General features: G+C 67.1%; 6 protein-coding genes across 6 annotated transcripts; 4 read left to right on the forward strand and 2 right to left on the reverse strand.

Annotated features, from left to right (window-relative positions):
• The first annotated feature begins 2,397 nt into the window (after positions 1–2,397).
• EMIHUDRAFT_463946 (hypothetical protein) lies at positions 2,398–3,571 on the forward strand. The gene is made up of 2 exons (XM_005772341.1): positions 2,398–3,167; positions 3,238–3,571. Exons 1-2 carry the CDS (start codon positions 2,550–2,552, stop codon positions 3,403–3,405), a joined length of 786 nt encoding a protein of 261 aa, XP_005772398.1. The 5' UTR covers positions 2,398–2,549; the 3' UTR covers positions 3,406–3,571.
• A 904-nt stretch (positions 3,572–4,475) lies between these two features.
• Positions 4,476–5,470, reverse strand: EMIHUDRAFT_355231 (hypothetical protein; the record flags this gene model as incomplete). Its single annotated transcript, XM_005772342.1, has 1 exon — positions 4,476–5,470. A coding segment is annotated over one exon (642 nt), but the record flags the coding sequence as incomplete, so codon positions are not given.
• Positions 5,471–7,741: 2,271 nt separating this feature from the next.
• EMIHUDRAFT_65535 (hypothetical protein) lies at positions 7,742–9,375 on the reverse strand (the record flags this gene model as incomplete). Its single annotated transcript, XM_005772343.1, has 3 exons — positions 7,742–7,966; positions 8,038–9,156; positions 9,223–9,375. 3 exons carry the CDS (start codon positions 9,373–9,375, stop codon positions 7,742–7,744), a joined length of 1,497 nt encoding a protein of 498 aa, XP_005772400.1.
• Positions 9,376–9,795: 420 nt separating this feature from the next.
• On the forward strand, positions 9,796–9,975 carry EMIHUDRAFT_65514 (hypothetical protein; the record flags this gene model as incomplete). The annotated part of the gene is made up of 1 exon (XM_005772344.1): positions 9,796–9,975. A coding segment is annotated over one exon (180 nt), but the record flags the coding sequence as incomplete, so codon positions are not given.
• A 183-nt stretch (positions 9,976–10,158) lies between these two features.
• EMIHUDRAFT_208710 (hypothetical protein) lies at positions 10,159–10,968 on the forward strand (the record flags this gene model as incomplete). Its single annotated transcript, XM_005772345.1, has 1 exon — positions 10,159–10,968. The coding sequence occupies one exon, from the start codon at positions 10,159–10,161 to the stop codon at positions 10,966–10,968; it is 810 nt and encodes a 269-aa protein (XP_005772402.1).
• A 1,589-nt stretch (positions 10,969–12,557) lies between these two features.
• Positions 12,558–16,388, forward strand: EMIHUDRAFT_451032 (hypothetical protein; the record flags this gene model as incomplete). The annotated part of the gene is made up of 9 exons (XM_005772346.1): positions 12,558–12,678; positions 14,103–14,137; positions 14,219–14,374; positions 14,574–14,682; positions 14,991–15,083; positions 15,160–15,415; positions 15,481–15,804; positions 15,879–16,122; positions 16,242–16,388. Coding segments are annotated over 7 exons (879 nt in total), but the record flags the coding sequence as incomplete, so codon positions are not given.
• Between the last annotated feature and the right edge of the window lie 582 nt (positions 16,389–16,970).

Consider the following 16,970-nt stretch of genomic DNA (forward strand, 5'->3'; position numbering starts at 1 on the left):
TCCGCGGGGGGGGGGGGAGCGCCTGCGGCTGGAAGAGCTGGAGCGGCAGCGCGCGGAAGGCGAATCCGTTCAGGCGGTAGGCGAGGAGGTTGTTTGTGTGGTAGAGGGTCTGGAAGAGGAGGTAGGCGGCGACCAGCTGGCAGAGCTCGTAGCCGCGGCTGGACCGAGGGGGGCGGGGGGAGGGGGGAGGTGATGGTGATGGGTGAAAGGGGATATGGGCGGCTGGGCAGGGGTGAGGTGAGGGGTGAGGTGAAGGGTGAGGTGAGGGGTGAGGTGAGGGGTGAGGGGAGGGTGTGAGGGTGTGCGGGTGAGGGGGTGGGGGTGTGAGGGTGAGGGTTGAGTGAGGGTGAGGGGATGAGGGCGAGGGCACAGGGTTGAGGGCGAGGGCGACGGCTGCGCACCGTGCGGACAGTGTGGCGCACGACAGGTGGCCAGAGATGAGGCAAAAGGAAGGCATCACGACGGGCTTGAGGAGGGCGAGCACGGCCGACCAGACGGGGATGATGCCTACGCGCGCGACTCGGGCATGCTCGCGCACGTGTCTTGGACATGCACATGCACATGCACATGCACATGTCCCGCCGACCACACGCGGGAGGAGCGATGCCTTCAGGCCGGTCGGCGGACGTGTAGACGACGAGCGTGTGGTACACGACAACGAGGTAGATGAGCGCCGCCTTGGCGTTGTCCAGCAGCGGCACGCGCTCCCGCGCAGCCGCCCCCTCGCACGACGAGGACGCCGCCGCCGCCGATCTCTCGTCTGCGCAGCCGTCGCCGCCGCCAGCCGCGCCGGCGAAAGCAGCGGACGCGTTCACAGCTCGGCGGCTGCCGCCAGCGGCGATGACGCGGACGCCGTCGTCCGACCGCCGTTCGGACCACGCTTCCGGCGAGCGGCGGCCGCTTGGCGGAGGCGTCTCGCCCGGCGAGTCGTCTGCCGTCCGCCGCCGCTCCTCGAGCTCGAGAGCGAGGCCGAGCACCGACTCGGCGGAGGCGTCGCCATCGTGATGGGCGGCGCACTGCACGGGGAGCAGCGGCGCCGCGAGGGGAGCAGCCGTCTGCCGCGGACGCAGCGATGAGACGAAGCGCGACATCGCGACCTCCAGGCCCGCCTCCAGGCCCGCCGCTGACATCGTTACGGCAGAGACCAGATTGTGAATGAGCTTGCCTGCGTGCGAGGGAGGTCGAGCACGGAGCTAAGTGCCTCGCCGTCCTCGCGGGAGTCGCTTAGGCGGCTCCCGTGGTGTACCTGTGTTAGTGCCAGTGCGCGCCAGTCCCAGTCCCGTGCCTAGTGTCGTGCGAGGGAGTTTTGTTGTACAGTTGTAGGTAGGTAGGTAGATAGAAAGGTGAATGAAGAACAGCCAGGCTCGGACTGGACACCAACGCGGTATGGGTGGACGCGAGACAGATGATGACGACACGCACGAGCGACTCACAGACACAAACAAGCTCACAAGACACACAGCCAGCTGGCTGCCACACACCCTGAGTTGGCGTACACATAACTCAGTCAGGGCCACATTCTTCCTGTCGCCCCCCCCAGCACTCCAAGGTGCCAAGAGAAACAAACAAGGGCACAACATCACAACAGACGACAGGAGTAACATGCGAGCTAGAGCAGCTTGCTCCACCTCTAGCGATCTCGCCGGCCGGCGAGGCACGGACGAGACCGTGTGTGGGGTCTAGTGAGGTGTCTATAAATAAATAAATAGAGCAGACATCTCCAGGAGAGATGGGCGACGCACGAACACAGAGGGACAGTGCGCACCCCGCCCCGCTCGCAGGGCGTGCAGCACACAGCAACACAAGACATATCTAGGCGCTGTGCGCCTCCTCGGGATTTCTAGAAGAAAGAATTTAAAGAAGAAAGAAAGAAAGAAAACAGACACGCCAAGGGAGGGATGGGAGGACGGCACGCCGCCACCACACAGGGATTTTAAGAAGAGGGGTGTGGTGCGCTAGCCGTCGCCCACCCTTGGGCGTCCGGGATTTCTATGGACGCCCTCCTCCGAAAAGAAAGAAAGAAAACAGACAACCCAAGGGAGGGATGGGAGGACGGCACGCCGCCACCACACAGGGATTTTAAGGAGAGGTGTGTGGTGCGCTATCCGTCGCCCACCCTAGGGAGTCTGCCTCTTCCTATCTCTCTTCGCAGTCTCTCGCCGATTCTCGCTGCAACCTTCATGCCACCTCGCGGTCGTCCCACCCTCGTCGTTCTCTCCCTTGTCACTTCCTCCTCTGTCGCGTTGTTCTCTTCTGCCTCGTCCTGCGACGCCGCCACCTGCCGGTCCCTTGTTCTCGCGGCTTCTTTCGCCTGTCGGCGCAACTCCGTCCTCCTCGCCCGACTTGGAGCACTTGGACTTGTAAAATTCTTCCCACAGCTTCCGCTCGACGGGAACGCTGGAGAGCTCGGCGCGTGCTGTGCTCACCAGTGCCCACCAAAGCGTGGGAAACCTGTGTTTGTGCCTCGAGCGCCACGATCGTCCTAAAACTGCGTCCGCCAGTCCGAAGCCGGCGCCCCGGCCAGGCTCGCGGCCCGGCCATCGGTCTTCATGTCCGTAGTCTTCACACCGCTGCTCACCGCGGCTGTGGCGCCCGCGGCGTGGCGCCTTCTCCAGGGCGTCCCCGCTGAGGTGGCGCTAGGAGCGAGCGGCTCGCTCCAGGGAGCGCCACCCTGCCTCGCCACGTTGGAAAAGGTGGGCAAGGGCCACGCTGCGGCGTGGCGGCTCGCGGACTTCCGTACTGTGGAGACCGGCATGCAGGCCCGCCTCGCGCTGGACCGCAACCCCGCCGAGCCGTGCTGCAAGCTCATGTTTGTCGGCGGTCGCAGCGGTCAGCGCGAGAAGCTCGGCCACATGCTGCTCGCGTGCGACGAGGATGGCTCCGCGCTTCGCGGCATGCGGATCCGAGAGGACCTCCGCGGACGTGGGCTGTCCAAGCTGCTGCTGGCGGTGTGGCTGCGCCTGTGCCTCGAGGCGGGACTCACGCCGCGCACGCGCACCATCAACAAGCCGCTCCTCTCCCTCTCGCTCGCGGCCTTTGGCTTCGCGCCCACCAACCAGCGAGGCATGCTCGTGCGCGTCTCCGCCGCCAAGCGCGCGCGCGACTGCGTCCGCAGCACCTCGGCGCACGCGCCTGGCAGGACCGCCTATATCCGCACCGCCTTTGAGGTCCTTTCCGCTGCCCCACGCCGCCGCCTACAGCACTAGTGCATCAGCTCCGTCCCACCCACACGCGCAGGCGCCCGACGCGGCCACGCTCCGCGCCGCCGTCGACCGGCAGCTTCGGCATGGCAACCTCGAGCTGGGCGTGCCGCCTGCGGCGCTGCGACGTGCGCTCACGCTGAGAGGAGGCTGTGGCGCCTGCACGCCAAAGCGCCGTGGTCGTCGACGGCCGCTTCCCTGTTGAGAATTTAGCTACACTGTGCATTTCGGGTTTGCATCGTCGTCCCGCGACAGCCGACACAAATCTGAATGATGATTGGGAGAGCCACATGACAACGCGCGCACACCCACACGACCACTCAACCAGGATCCTGCACACGAGCGTCTAAACACTAAAGCCGTGTTTAAAGCCGTAACCCCGTGTGGGGCGGCCCCTGGCGCGTGCGGGACCCCCGTGGCGCGTGGGTGCCGCGTGGGGGCGGGCTGGGCCTGGGGCGTGGCGTCCGTGGCCGTGGGGATCTGTGGGGGTCCGCCGTGCCACCGTGGCCTGACGACGCGGCTACGCGCACGCACTTGCGCACGCGCGGCTCTAAGGTCTAACCATTGTCATGTGTCAGCCCCTTGGAGTGTGAAGGCTTCGTAGCCCTCCGGTGAAGATCCGCAGGACTGGCTCGTGGCTGGAGCGAAAAAAAGGAAGCGAGTCGTCATGTGTACGAGCTCGGGCGGGGTGCGACAGCGCCACTACCCACCTAGGTGGGCAGTAGGAGGTAGGACACCGCAAAGCTGAGTCCGAGCGAGTGTGGGGGGGGCTAGCAGCGGCCCGGTGGTGGCCGTCGATAAAACGGACGGCGTGCGTCCCTCCCACGAGCCCCGACAGAGGTGACCACCCATCCCCAGGCAAGTAGAGCACTTGTCTAGCTCGGAGAGAGCAGGGGTATGGGGCGGGAGCCAGGGGACAGCACAATGCCGACTTCACATGGAAGGCGATCCGACACTTCAAGGCGAACTCCCCCTCCTTCACTTCCAGGCCCCGGCCTTCCATTGTCTTAGGACTCCTAACACGCTTGCGTGGGATTCTAGCGTGGGATGCCCAAAGGGGTACGGGGGAGGGGGGGGAGAGTAGTAGTGTCGTTCTTTGCCGAAAAAGCAATTTTTTTTCGTGAAAGCTGAAACCGAGCGCGAGGCGTGTGTGGATACTACGAAATGCATATGTCGTTCCGGTATGATACATGCGACACAGAGTTATGCACCTCCACATTACGCGCGCATGCGAGGCGCAACACATAAACACCGGAGACGATCGCGCGCGGGTTGCCCCCCCCCCCCCCCCCGCAGTCCTCAGTGGCACTGGCAATGGCCACCTTCCAGGTTCGGCTCGCCCGAGAACCAGCATCCGATCTGTTTCGAGTCGCGGCTGCCGCTGCAGTGGGCGGTTGAGGGGCCGCAGGTGCTGCAGCGGTGGGTAGAGCTGCCCGAGGAGGGGGAGCACGGATCGCCGGCGCAAGTGTAGCAGTCGCACGTTCGCGATGAGCCCGTCAGTCTGAACTTTGGGCCGACGCTGACGGTAACTGGAGGCTTGAAGTTGTCCACCCACCCGAGGAGACCGGAGGTGGCGTCCTCGGCCGCATCGCCGGTGAAGCCCACCGGAGCCTTCGGTCTGCCGTATCGGTCGGCGCACTGCCCCAGCCGCGCGTCCCGGCAGCGGTCGCCCGCGCCGCAGCAGGTTGGCCCGCAGTCGACCGTCTCGTAGCCGCAGCCGCTCTCCCGGGAGGCGCTGCCCCAGACCGGGTGAGGCGCAACGGGCGACCGCTCTCCCGTCCACGCGGCATCCCAAGCCGCGTCCCGCCGCGGAGGGTAGTCGTCACGGTCGTCACGAAAGCCGACCGGCGGTGGCGGCGGCGAGGGCGGCGGCGAGGGAGGAGGTGGAGGTGGTGGAGGAGACGGCGGCAACAGCGCCCGGTCGTTGCCAGCATAGTCATTCTGTCCACCATAGTACTGGCCGCCGCCGTACGAGCTGTAGTAGTTGTATGCGCCCTGCTGCTGCTGCTCTGCGCCCTGAGGGGCAAATTCCGCGACCGCACCTCCCTGCTGACCCTTGGCTGCACTGATGGCAGCAGCAGCAGCCTCGTCGCCGACCCCCACTGTGACGGGAACGTTTGTGTTGACGTTGACCTCGAGAGCGGTGAAGAACGCATCCCAGTCGAGGCGGCGGCCAGAGTGGCCGCTAGCTTCGTCACGCGGGACAGGGGCGGCCAGAGTGGCGGCTAGGAACAACATTTTCTCCACCCCCAAGGTATCCCAAGGAAGTGACCGCTGAAGTCGTCGGGTCCGAAAGAAGAATCCGAAGCTAAACGGACACAGCTCCTATCCGCTCCCCGCTCCCGTTCCCCTGTGTCCCTGATCGTCCTACAAGATCCTGCTTGTGCAGGTGGGGACCCTGTCCTTCTCCCACCCCTCGTTTGGCGTGTGCGTTGTATTTATTTATTTATTTATTCCTATCTGCCCGGAGCCAAACCCTAGGCCGCTTTGTGTATCTCGAGACCTAGAGAGAAGACCGCCTGCGGAGCGCCAAGTCAGAATTTCTTTTGGCGGCTGAAAGAAAGAAAACAAGCGAGAACGAGGGATGGGAGAAAGAAAGAAAGAAACCAAAAACCCCAAATTCTTTTGCCCTGTGTCGAACCTGTGTGCTCCGGCAGAGAATTCTTTTCGTTGAATTCTTTTGGCGGGCAAGCCAACCTAGCGTGCGAACTGGCTTTCGGTCGCACACGGCAGTCCGACACGGCTCTTCGGCGTGAGCTCGCCGATGAGGCTCCTGCCTGCGCTGTTTGCGCCCGCTGTGCTTGCCTCGTGGCACCACACTTCTCTGGCGCCGAGCGCTCGCCGCCACCTCCCGACGAGAGCAGCACGTCTCTCCACCCGCCGAGCGCCCGGCGTCCGCTGCGCCGCTGATTTAAGGAGGAGAATCGCAGACGCGCTCTCCGGGTCGCAGCAGGCGGCGGTGCCCGACGTCGGCGGTCCCGACGTCTTTGCGGAGATGGAGGCGGGCACCGAGCTCTGCCTGCTCCCTTTCTACCAGGACGACGCGGTGCAGCCTGCCGGCGACGCGGCCTCGGCAGAGCGGTTCCGGCTCCTGCTCACGGCGTGGCCTCTCCTCGCGCCGGTGGTGGCCTTCTTCACCTACGAGTGGGTGCGCGACGTCTTCCACGCGCTGATCGCCAGCGCGCGCACGTGGTACTCTGCGCCGGCGGAGGAGGCAGAGAGGCTGCCTGAAGCTTCTCTGACCGCGACTCCGAGCGGTCCTAGGTACTCTGTCGACGGGGGCGCGACTGAGATCGCGCTCATCACCCCAGTCATCAACGGCGTCGTCAACCCGGCGGTGTCTGTCGTGCTCGGCACGCTCATCGCCGCGACGCTCAACCAGCTGCGGATGCGGCAGGTCGCATCTCGGCCACTCTCGGTCTGAGGCGCGTGAGCAGCGTCTCTTCACACCTTCAGCCGTGGACAGGTCAACATCAGGACCTGCCTCAACCGCGAGGCGTGCGGCATTCGGGCGCTCGAGCGTGCCGTCAACCTCATCTACTCGGAGCCGCGCGACGCGGAGACGAGACGCAAACTGCTCGCGGCGATGCGGCAATACACGTCGAGGCTCATCATCGAGACGCGAGGCAGCTGGCGCGCGTCCGTCTCGCCGACCACGGAGTCGGAGCTCGACGCAATGATGGAGGCGGTGGCGCGCTCGCCAAAGCCGTCCGCCGCGCTGGCGCAGACGTCTCGTTTCTACGAGCCCGCGCTCTTCGCGCTGCCCTCGATGATGCAGGACCTCAACAACCACCGCTCGCAGCGCCTCAGCGAGCAGCAGTCCGCCTACCCGGCCGTGCACTGGCTGATCCTCTCGCTGCTCGGCCTCTCCGTGCTAGTCTCCTTTCTCATCGAGTCCGACGAGGCGACGGTGCAGTTCCTCGACTCGCTGCAGCTGCGGCTGCTGTACACCATCCTCTGGGGCGTCGCCGCCGCCGCCTCCTCCCTCTGCGCCGACCTCAACGACCCGTTTCGCGGAAACTTCCGCATCACGCCGTCCGCCGACCAGCTCTACGTCATCCGAGAGACGCTCACCGAAGAGATCTGCTCCGAGTTATTCGACTCGAGCGCGGCGATCGCCGCCGCTGCCGCCGCCGCCGCCGCCGAGGAGCGCCACGTCGAGCAGCAGCCGGAGGGGGCGCCCGGGCGGCCAAACGCGCGAACACCGGGCGGCGGGTCCGGCTGATATCCCATCAGCCGTATTATGGACTGGGCTCTGGGCAGAGTACTTTATTCCCCGCCTGGGACGAAAAGTAAAGAAAAGGTTTCCCGGTGCTCTCTTCTCGCACATCGCCACATCAGTGGACTGGACTCTGGAGAGTAAAAAAACTAAAATGAAAAACGTCGCTCGCCAAGCATCGAGTTCAAGACGAGCCGGAGAGCGGCGCGACCGCGACGGATGCGAGAGATAGCTTACGGAGCCGTATAGTCAAGTGGATAGTCCTCTACTTGTTGTCCGACGGCAAAAAAGCATGAGCAAGAGAAAAAGAGGCAGCAATCAGCTAGCAGAAGGTCGCGTTCTGCGCCAGCTTGGCCAGACCTCCGAGCGAGGTCTCCTTGTACTTCGGCTTCATGTCCTGCCCCGTCTTCCACATGACCTCGATGACTGTATCCAGCGAGATTACCCGCTGGTGCTCACTTCGCATGGCGAGCCGCGCCGCGTCGACAGCGCGCGTCGCACCCAGTCCGTTGCGCTCGATGCACGGGATTTGCACCTTGCCGTCGACCTATGCACAGGCCCTCGGAGTTTACAGAGGTGCCATGCACATCGCTCGTCGATGGGCTCGCCGTCGCCGACCGGGTCGCAGGTCAGCCCGAGGTTGTGCTCCATCGCAATCTCGGCCGCCATTTCCACCTGGCGGAGCGAGCCGCCGAGCGCGGCCGCAAGGCTGCCTGCGGCCATGGAGCATGCGACGCCGACCTCCCCCTGGCACCCCACCTCCGCGCCGCTGATGCTCGCTCCCTTTTTGAAAAGCCCACCGATCACCGAGGCGGTAAGCAGCATCTCCGCGAGGCCGTTCGCGTTCGCCCCCGGCACAAATTCGGAGTAGTACTTGCAGACGGCGGGCAGTATTCCAGCTGCGCCATTGGTTGGCGCGGTCACTACCCTACCGCCGGCTGCATTCTCCTCGTTGACCGCCATTGCCCAAGCCACGACCCAATCGCTCTTCTCGGCGGCGGCACCCGCTCGTTTTAGCCAGTTCCGGTCCATCGAGGCGCGCCGCACCACCGCGCCGCCCTCCTCGAGGGGCCCGCTCGCGCGCATACCCCTCTCGATGCACGCGTCCATGGTCGTCCAGATTGCCGCGAGATAGCGATCCAGCTCCTCTTCGCTCCGCTCGGACAGCTCGTTCCGTCGGGCTAGCTCCGCGACAGTGGTCCCCTCGCGCTCGCACAGCGCAAACAGCTCGGCCGCGTTGGCAAAGGGGAACGGCGCCGCTCGCGGAGCCTCCCCGCTCGAGACTTGTCCCACCTTGGCGCGCGAGTCGTCCTGCTTAACGCCGTCATGGTCGACGAAAAAGCCGCCGCCAATCGAGTAGTAGGTCTCCTCGAAGAGCGGCGGCGCGGCAGGATCGCCGAGCGCGGCGAAGGACATGCCATTCGTGTGATACGGCAGCAGCTCATCCCCGCGGATCTCGATGTCGGTCCTCGGGTCGAACGCAATTCGGTGCGATCCATTCAGCAGCAGTGTGCGCTCGCTCCGGATGGCCTCCAACCGAGCCGGCATGGTGTCGATGTCGACACTCGCGGGCAGCGAGCCCTCTAGGCCGAGTTGGATGGCCGTGAAGGTACCGTGCCCGAATCCAGTCAGTGCAAGCGAGCCATACACCTTGACCACCACCGATTTGGTCGACCCGAGCATGCCCTGCTGCTCGAGAATCTGCGCGAACTTGGCGCCCGCGCGCATCGGTCCAACCTAGAACGGAGAAGTTCGAGTCTGGGATCGGGGGCAAGCACAGTCTAGCATTCGGGGCAAGCACACAGTGTGGGAGGAGGACGGGCCGATGCCAATCGAGAAGAGATCAAAGCAGGAGATGTGCGCGCTTCCGCTGGACTTGTGGCGTGCTGCGCCGTTGCGACATCGCCGCAAGAGCGGTGCAGCACCTCCAACCTGCGCCGCCGCGAGCAGACGCATCAACGGCGCTACGCCCGTCGGTTGTGCTGCTACAGTTTTGCGGGGACGGCCGTCTAGCCTTCGGTCTTATTTTTTCAGTGTACTCTCCCTTTTCGCTCAGTGTATGTGGCTCCTACGGAGCTACCTGTCGCGCTTCTAGTATGCACCACCGCGGCTCCAATTTCGACTAGCCGCCTCGCCCTCCGCTGATCGTGTGGTTGCGCCCCGCCCGCCCGCGTGGACAGGACCCTCTTCGAGGCGTGGCTCTCGACGCAGAGGGCCGACAAGACGGCGGTCTGAAGGTTTCGCCGCCTGACGGTGCAAAGGGCGGCAAGAAGGCTAAGGGCAAGCCCAAGGCGTTGAGGATCGAGAGGGGTCCTCCCGTACCAATGCGGACGGAATCGACCCTATCCAGTGTGCTCAAGTGCTCAAGTTGAGGATCAGCGATCGAGAGAATGGCGAGAGAATGGCGAGAGAATGGCGAGAGAATGGCGAGAGAATGGCGAGAGAATGGCGAGAGAATGGCGAGAGAATGGCGAGAGAATGGCGAGAGAATGGCGAGAGAATGGCGAGAGAATGGCGAGAGAATGGCGAGAGAATGGCGAGAGAATGGCGAGAGAATGGCGAGAGAATGGCGAGAGAATGGCGAGAGAATGGCGAGAGAATGGCGAGAGAATGGCGAGAGAATGGCGAGAGAATGGCGAGAGAATGGCGAGAGAATGGCGAGAGAATGGCGAGAGAATGGTATTCATGGTTAGGCACCCTCGAGTGAGGCGGGCTGTTCGTCGACACACAGGCACTCCCATGTGTCGCATATTTGCCATCCTAGTCGCCCTCGCGCTCCCAACGAGCACGTCCGCTATTGCTGCGGCGCATGTTGCGGCGCCTTCTCGCCGTCCGCCGCCGTCGATGCTCGCGGCTGCTGACGACCGCTGGGCGGCGGCAAGAGAGGCGGGCGAGCGCACCAGCCAGCGGACAGACCTTCTCGCGAGGTCTCTGCTCGCCGCACGCGCGTGCTCGCTGGCCTTCGTGCCTCCCTCCGCGATTCGGTACGAGCCCTACGCCAAGGGCCTCCGCTGCGTCGCTCAGATTGAGGACCCGGCGACCCTCTCCGGTGCCACCGTGCTCGAGACGGCGGCGGGCGAGGTGGTGCTTGCATGCCGCGGCTCAGCCTCCTTCAAGAACTTTGGCACGACGACTGACATCGGCCCCGAGCCGTTGCTCGCCAACCCAATGGCGCGCGTGCACCGCGGCTTCCAGCGGGCGAGCGAGGGGATGTGGCCTCTCCTGCGTCCGCACCTGCCGGCGACGGGAGGAAGGCTACTGGTGACGGGCCACTCGCTCGGTGGCGGGACGGCCACCCTGCTCGCGCTCAAGTGCGAGGCGGCTGGGCTGACGCCGGAGCTCATCACTGTGGCGGGGCCGCGCCTCGGCGACGCCGCCTTCGCGTCCCACTACCGCGAGCGTTGCGGCGAGGCGGTGCATTTGGTGCACGAGAGGGACGAGGTGCTCACGTCCAACACGAAGCTGTGGGACGACCTGGGCTTCGCGCACGTCGGACGCGTGGCGCGGCGGGGCTGTGTGAGGCTTGCGCGCTTCGGGCGTGCTCTGTGACTCGCGTCCGCCTCTCGCGTAGGTGCGGGCGGAGCAAAAGGTGGAGAGGCTGTACGACGACGGCAGCGGGGAGGCGTGCCTGGCAGCCGAGGGAGGGGGTGGCCCTCCCTCCCTTCAGGGCATCCTCGTCGACCACTGCGAGTACCTTGGACTGTACATCGGCGTACGCGCGGAGCACCCATCGGTGTGGCTGCGCCCTCCCTGGTGAAGGTAAGGTAAGGTAAGGTAAGGTAAGGTAAACTTCTCCACACACACGAGGTGGTGGGGCAAGGGGGGGCAACCCTCGCGTCTCCACGTCTAACGACAGGAGCCCCACGGCATTCAAAGTGCAAGGCCCGGTGCGCGTGGGCTCCCCCTCTGGTGAATGTGTTCCATCTCTCTATCTCAATCTACAACCATCAGTGACTCATCAGTGCTTTGAAATGGAGTACTGTCAGCACACAGCTGATACCGGATCACAGTTGTAGAGTGGAGAATAGGCTGCTACGGCTCTATACTCTAGGGGAGAAACTCGAGGGGAGAAACCATCTAAATAACGTCTATTTCACACGTGAAGCACGAGAGACGAGTTCGATGCCTTGCCGCTTGGAGCACTTAGGGGGAGTCTCTGGGGGGACGCGGGGGCCCCCGGAGGCACCGTGCGCCGCGCCGCAGTGCGGAAACGGGGCTCCGGCTCTCATACTCGCTCATACTACCGACTTCCCGATTAAGCTAGGTTAATCAGTGGGCAGATTTGGAGAGATCTCGAGGAGTACACACAGATAGACCCTCCAACTATCAAAAAACTCCAACCTGATCGGTCGTACTGACCGCCGACAGATAACTCCAGACAGCAGACGAGGCCGACGACGTCTGCACGCGGCCGGCCGGGCGAGAGGCTTGACACGATCCGACCCTGCGACCCTGACGCTGCTGCTCTAGCTATCAGACATGCACGGCTGACTGCTGCCACAATGTGCGACCTGTGCTGGCCCACTTGGCGGCCTTCCCGGTCAGTGGTGAGGCGCAGTTCAGAGCTGTCGATGGCGCGATCCGCCGCACTGGTCCCACATTGGTGACACTAGACCACCAAGTTTTCCGGTCCAAGAGAGAGGCACCATCGCTGTCCTGAGAAGGTGCGTGGTCCCTCTTGACTGCCCATGCGCGCGAGGCTGTGTAGGCATAGGCTCGAGAGTGCCAGCAGCCAATCCGAGGTGACGCGCATTGCGCCAGAAGCGTGCACACGATGGAATGGCACCTTTACGATATCAACCTGAGGGGGACAATCGCGCGCTTTGTCGAGCATTTTACTTGTTGCCATGGCTGTTTTTTTATCGTGGAGGTAAAGGCCCTCATAGAAAGCGCAAAAGAAATACCATTAGGTCGCATGAGGAGGCTGGCAGGGCGCACTTTAGGACGGTGCCGACGGGATGCGGCTCGAAGGGCGACACCTAGGGCGACACTCACTGCAAAATTCTCGCGGACACGCGTGGTGGCGGCGTGCCGTCCTCCCATCCCTCCCGTGGGCTGTCTCTTTTCTTTCTTTCTTTCTTTCTGTTCATTCGGGGGGGTTTTCTTCCCGCCCGCCAAACCGTCGCAGGCGGCCAAACACAAAATGGCGATCCGGCAGGACCTCCTCGGCTCCATCGCGGGCTTCGACGGCTGGTGGGAGGCACAGCGCCGAGCCGCAGCTCCAGCCGCGCCTGCCAGCCACGCCTCCGGCAGCGCCGACCGCCACGAACCCTTCAGCCTACTTCTCCCGACGACGCACCTCAAGCTGTCGGCAACGGCGGCGGAGGCGCCCGTCAGGGACGCTCGCGTGCCCGTTCGGCCGCTCGTCTTTTCCGGCGCCGGGCCCGCGCAGCCGCCTCCCGCAGCGGCACCGCCGCCGCCGCCGCCCGCACCGCTCAGGCCGGCCGCCTCGGAGGCGGCGGCGGCTGGTGCGCAAGCCTTCGCCGTCGGTGGCCCCGAAGCGGCGACTCGCGCTTCTGCCGCGCGTCACAGGGGAAGCTCCACCGCGGTGCGCCCGCGCCATGGCTCCGCTCCGCCGACGCCGGCTGAGGCTGCGGCGGCCTTCCGGGAGGGGGTGCGGGAGGGGGAGGAGGCGGCGGCGGGTGGCGGCGGGCGCAGCGGGCGGCGGAGGAGGAAGGCGTGGGACGACGGCGGCGGCGGCGGCGGCGGCGGCGGCGACGTTCGCGGCGGCGGCGGCTTGTTTGACCCGTCCCTCCGGTTGACTGCGCTGCGCGAGGAGGAGAGGAGGCTGGAGCGGCGGGCGAGCGCGGCGACGCTGCCGCTCTCGGCGCTGGAGGAGCAGCTTGGGCGCGTCCGCGCGTGGCTGCGCCCGGCGGGCGGCGGCGGAGCGGCGGAGGGAGAGCCACGGCTCGGTCCGTCGACAAAGGCGCAGCTGCGGCGGCTAGTGAGGCGCGGGGGGCGTAGAATGCGGAGTCGCAAAGGGGGGCTTGTTCCTGCATCGCGCCGGGCGGCCGGGACGACACGCGCACAGCCGCGCCCCGCAGCTCTCCGCGTCCGCGCGAGACGCAGGGGTGTGATGGCGGCGCACGCGGTAGCCTCGCATGTTTGGCACTGCAGGCTGGAGGCGGAGGCGGCGGCGGCAAAGCCTCAGGACGTCACGGCGAGGCAGTCGCTCGAGGCGGAGGTGCGGGCGCTGTCGCGCGATGTGTTTGTGGGGCACGCGCAGGCGTGGCCCGGCTGCGGCGAGATTGGCCGAGATTCGGCCGAGATGTGACCGAGATTTGACCGAGATTTGACCCGAGACCAGGCGTGGCCGGGCTACGACGAGGCGAAGCGACGCGTTGCCGTCGCCGCCGGCTACCAAGACGCCAAGGCCGGCTTCGAAGAGGCGCGCCCCATCGCGTGCTTCGCGTGCGAAATCACACAGATCACACCGGATCACACCAGACCATACTATGTCACGCCAGATCACACCAGACCGCCCCAGATCACACCAGACCGCACGAGGGTAGGCGCGCCGCACCGCCTACCTGGGGTACGCGCAGGCGCGAAGCAAGGCTGCACCTCGGAGCCTGGGACGCAGCTTTTTGGGGACCCCCCCCCCCCCCCCCCTCGGATCTCTCGTCGGTAGGCGCGAGGCAAGGGCGCGCCGCCGAAGAGCGCCGCCGCCGCTCCCGCCGCCGCCGCCGCTTCGCCGGGTAGTCTCTCCCTCCCTCCGGCGCTCGCCCGCACAGAGCAGAGCCAGACATCGCTCTCCTCGCAGCCCTCTCGGAGCCCGCTCGGAACGCCGTTCTCGTAGGCGCCAACCGCCTCCAAGACCAGAGTTTCGCATCGGGACGCGAGGCGCAGGGACGCGCCGCCGGCTCGGCCAACGCGGACCCAGCAGCAGCAGCTGCTGCTGCAACAACCGCAGCAGCAGCAGCAACCGCCACAGCCGCCGCAGCAGCAGCAACAACAGCAGCAACACCCGCAGCCGCCGCCGCCGCCGCCGCCGCCCGCGCCGCCGCACGCGCCGCCGTTTCGCCCATCTCGCTCGCCGCCGCCGGCAGCCTCGTCGTCCGCGGCAGCTGTCCCGGCTGCTGCGGGTGGTGGTGGTGGTGGTGGTGGTGGTGGTGGTGGTGGTGGTGGTGGTGCGGCAGCGGCGGCGGCGGCGGCGGCGGCTGCGGCTTGCGCGGTCGCTGCGGTGGGCGAGGCGGGCGGATGGGTCGCTGCTGAGGCGGGCGAGGGCGACTTTGCGGGTTTGGTCGACCCTGCGGAGGCCAGGCGCAGCGACACTTCCGAGACACGTCCTGGACACGTCCTAGACACCCTTCCGAGACCTCTCCCCATCGCCGCCCTTCCCCCACCGCGGTCCCCGCCCTTCCCCTATCGGACATCCGCACGCCGGTCGACACCGCTGCCTCCCCTCTGCCCGCCGACACGCCCGAGGACACGTCCATGACACGTCCATGACACGTCCATGACACGTCCATGACACGTCCGTGACACTCGCCCGCCGACACGCCCTCCGACACGCCCGCGGGACACGCCCGCGGAACACGTCGGCCGACACGCCCACGACGCGCCCGCAGGCGGATCGGCGACGCGGCGCTCGCGCGGCCGGCTGCCGAGCGGCGCGTGTTTGCCGAGTCAGACGCGTCCCTGTTTGCTGGCGGCGGCGGCGGGTGGAGCCGGCCCTCTTTCAGAGGAGCGTCCCGGGGCTCTGGTGGCACGAGACGGGCGCGGCTTGGGTCGCCGTAGGTGCGACGAGACGCTCCGTGGGGAGGGCGCGGCGCGTGGCGGTACGGAGGTTCCGCCCGAAGGTCAAGGCGCGCCCCGGGGGGAGGGCGGAGAGGCGCAGGCGGGTGCGGCTGGTGTGGGGCTGGTGTCCCCGCCACAACCACGGGGGGGCGAGGCTGCGGGCGCGGTGTCGGCGGCGGCGGGCGAGGCTGCGGCGGGGTGGGTGTCTGCGGAGGTGCGGCAGATCACCTCCGACCTTGCGGCGGTGCGGGAGGAGGTTTGCCCGCTGCTTCACGGGAGGGGGTCGTGCAGAGCGCGTCCCCACACAGCCATTGGGAGCAGGTTCGCTCGCTGGCGGCGACGCTCGCAGGCCGGCTGGCGACGGGCGACGGGCGCCGGAGAGGGGAAGAGGAGGACGAGGAGGGGGACGACGCGGCGGCAGCGGCAGTGATGGGCGGCGGCGGCGGCGGCGGCGGCGGCGGCGGCGGCGGCGTGGGCAGCTGCTGCTCCGCTCTCCGCTCTTCCCGCTCCCAGGCGCAGCTCCGGCGAGGCGCGAGGGGAGGCACGCGCTCCGCTGCTGGCGGCGTGTACCCGATGCCCTCTCCCGCTTCGGCCGCCGCCCGGCGCGAAGGGGCGAGCTTCCCGGAGGCGTCGTCTCCCGCGGCGGTGGGGCTGTGGACCATTCCGCGAGACCCTTCCGCGACCCTTCCGCGACCCTTCCGCGACCTTTCCGCTTCTAGGCGTCCCGCGTCGGCGGGGCTGCCGGCGGCGGCACGCGCCAAGGCGGCGGCAGGCCATTCGACGGCCGGCGCGCGGAGCGGAGCGGGCGGGAGGCGATGCCCGCGTCCGCGCCCGTGGCCGCGCCCGAGTCGCCCGCGTCCGGGCTCGAGTCGCGCGCCGCCGTCCGCGCCGCCCGCCGCCCCCTCAGCGGCCGCGAGAAGAGCGAGGTGCGCGCGGCGCTGTCTGTGCTCGACGAGATCTCAGGCGAGCGGCCACCCCGCTTGGCCAGCGAGAGAGGAGCAGCTCGGCCGCGCTTCGCCTGCACCCCGGCTTGACCACCCCCCCGCCCACCCACCCCCCACCCTCGCCTCCCACGCTGCCAGGCGAGCACGCCGCACTGTACGACAAGTGGGTCCTTGGCATGGGCGGCTCGGCGCTGGCGGACACCTTCAGCGGCGGCGCCTCTTGCGCCTCCGCGCTGCCGGCCGCATCGCGCGCCGCCGCCGCCGCCGCCGCCTCCTCCACTTCTGCTTCCGCCGCCTTCCCCGCCGCAGCTCCGCTTCCGGTTCGCGCCCACGGCGGCGGCGGCCTAGGGGCCGCCGCCCCGGCGGCGGCTGTACACCGGTGGAGGAGCAGCAGGCGCGCCGCGAGACGCGAGCCGCCATCCCCCACCCCACCCGCCACCGCCCACCCGCCGAAGGCTGACGGCCCCCCTCCTCTCTCGCCCCATCCCCTCTCGCCCCTCCGCCTGCAGGCCCACGCGCGGCGTGCAGCTGCCGCCCGCCATCGAGGCGGCGATCTGGCGCGACCGCGCCGCTTTCGACGCCACCTCCGGCCGCGGCGACGGCTCGCAGCCGTGGGTGCGCCGGGATCCACCCGAGGCCTGCTCAGATCACCCGCTGCAGACTTTGGGGGTCCAATCTCCCGCTCGCACCGCCCCCGACAGGCCCTCCTCGAGCGCATCGCCTCGGAGCTCGCCGACGAGGTGGTGGAGGCGACCGCGCGCGAGCTGCTCGCCGCTGCGGACGCGTCCGTCGAGGCGCTGTGCGAGGAGGAGTGCTAGCGGCCGGGGACGTAGCGCGTACTAGACGCCCGCGTCCTCCTCTCTCTGA

The sequence above is a fragment of the Emiliania huxleyi genome (genome assembly GCF_000372725.1).
Source record: "Emiliania huxleyi CCMP1516 unplaced genomic scaffold EMIHUscaffold_36, whole genome shotgun sequence".
NCBI lineage: Eukaryota > Haptophyta > Isochrysidales > Noelaerhabdaceae > Emiliania > Emiliania huxleyi.

Coding starts and splice junctions, on each gene's coding strand:
- EMIHUDRAFT_463946 (XM_005772341.1), top strand. CDS start 2,550: ATGTCCGTAGTCTTCACACCGCTGCTCACCGCGGCTGTGGCGCCCGCG. Junction 3,168..3,237: donor ATATCCGCACCGCCTTTGAG/GTCCTTTCCGCT, acceptor CCACACGCGCAG/GCGCCCGACGCGGCCACGCT.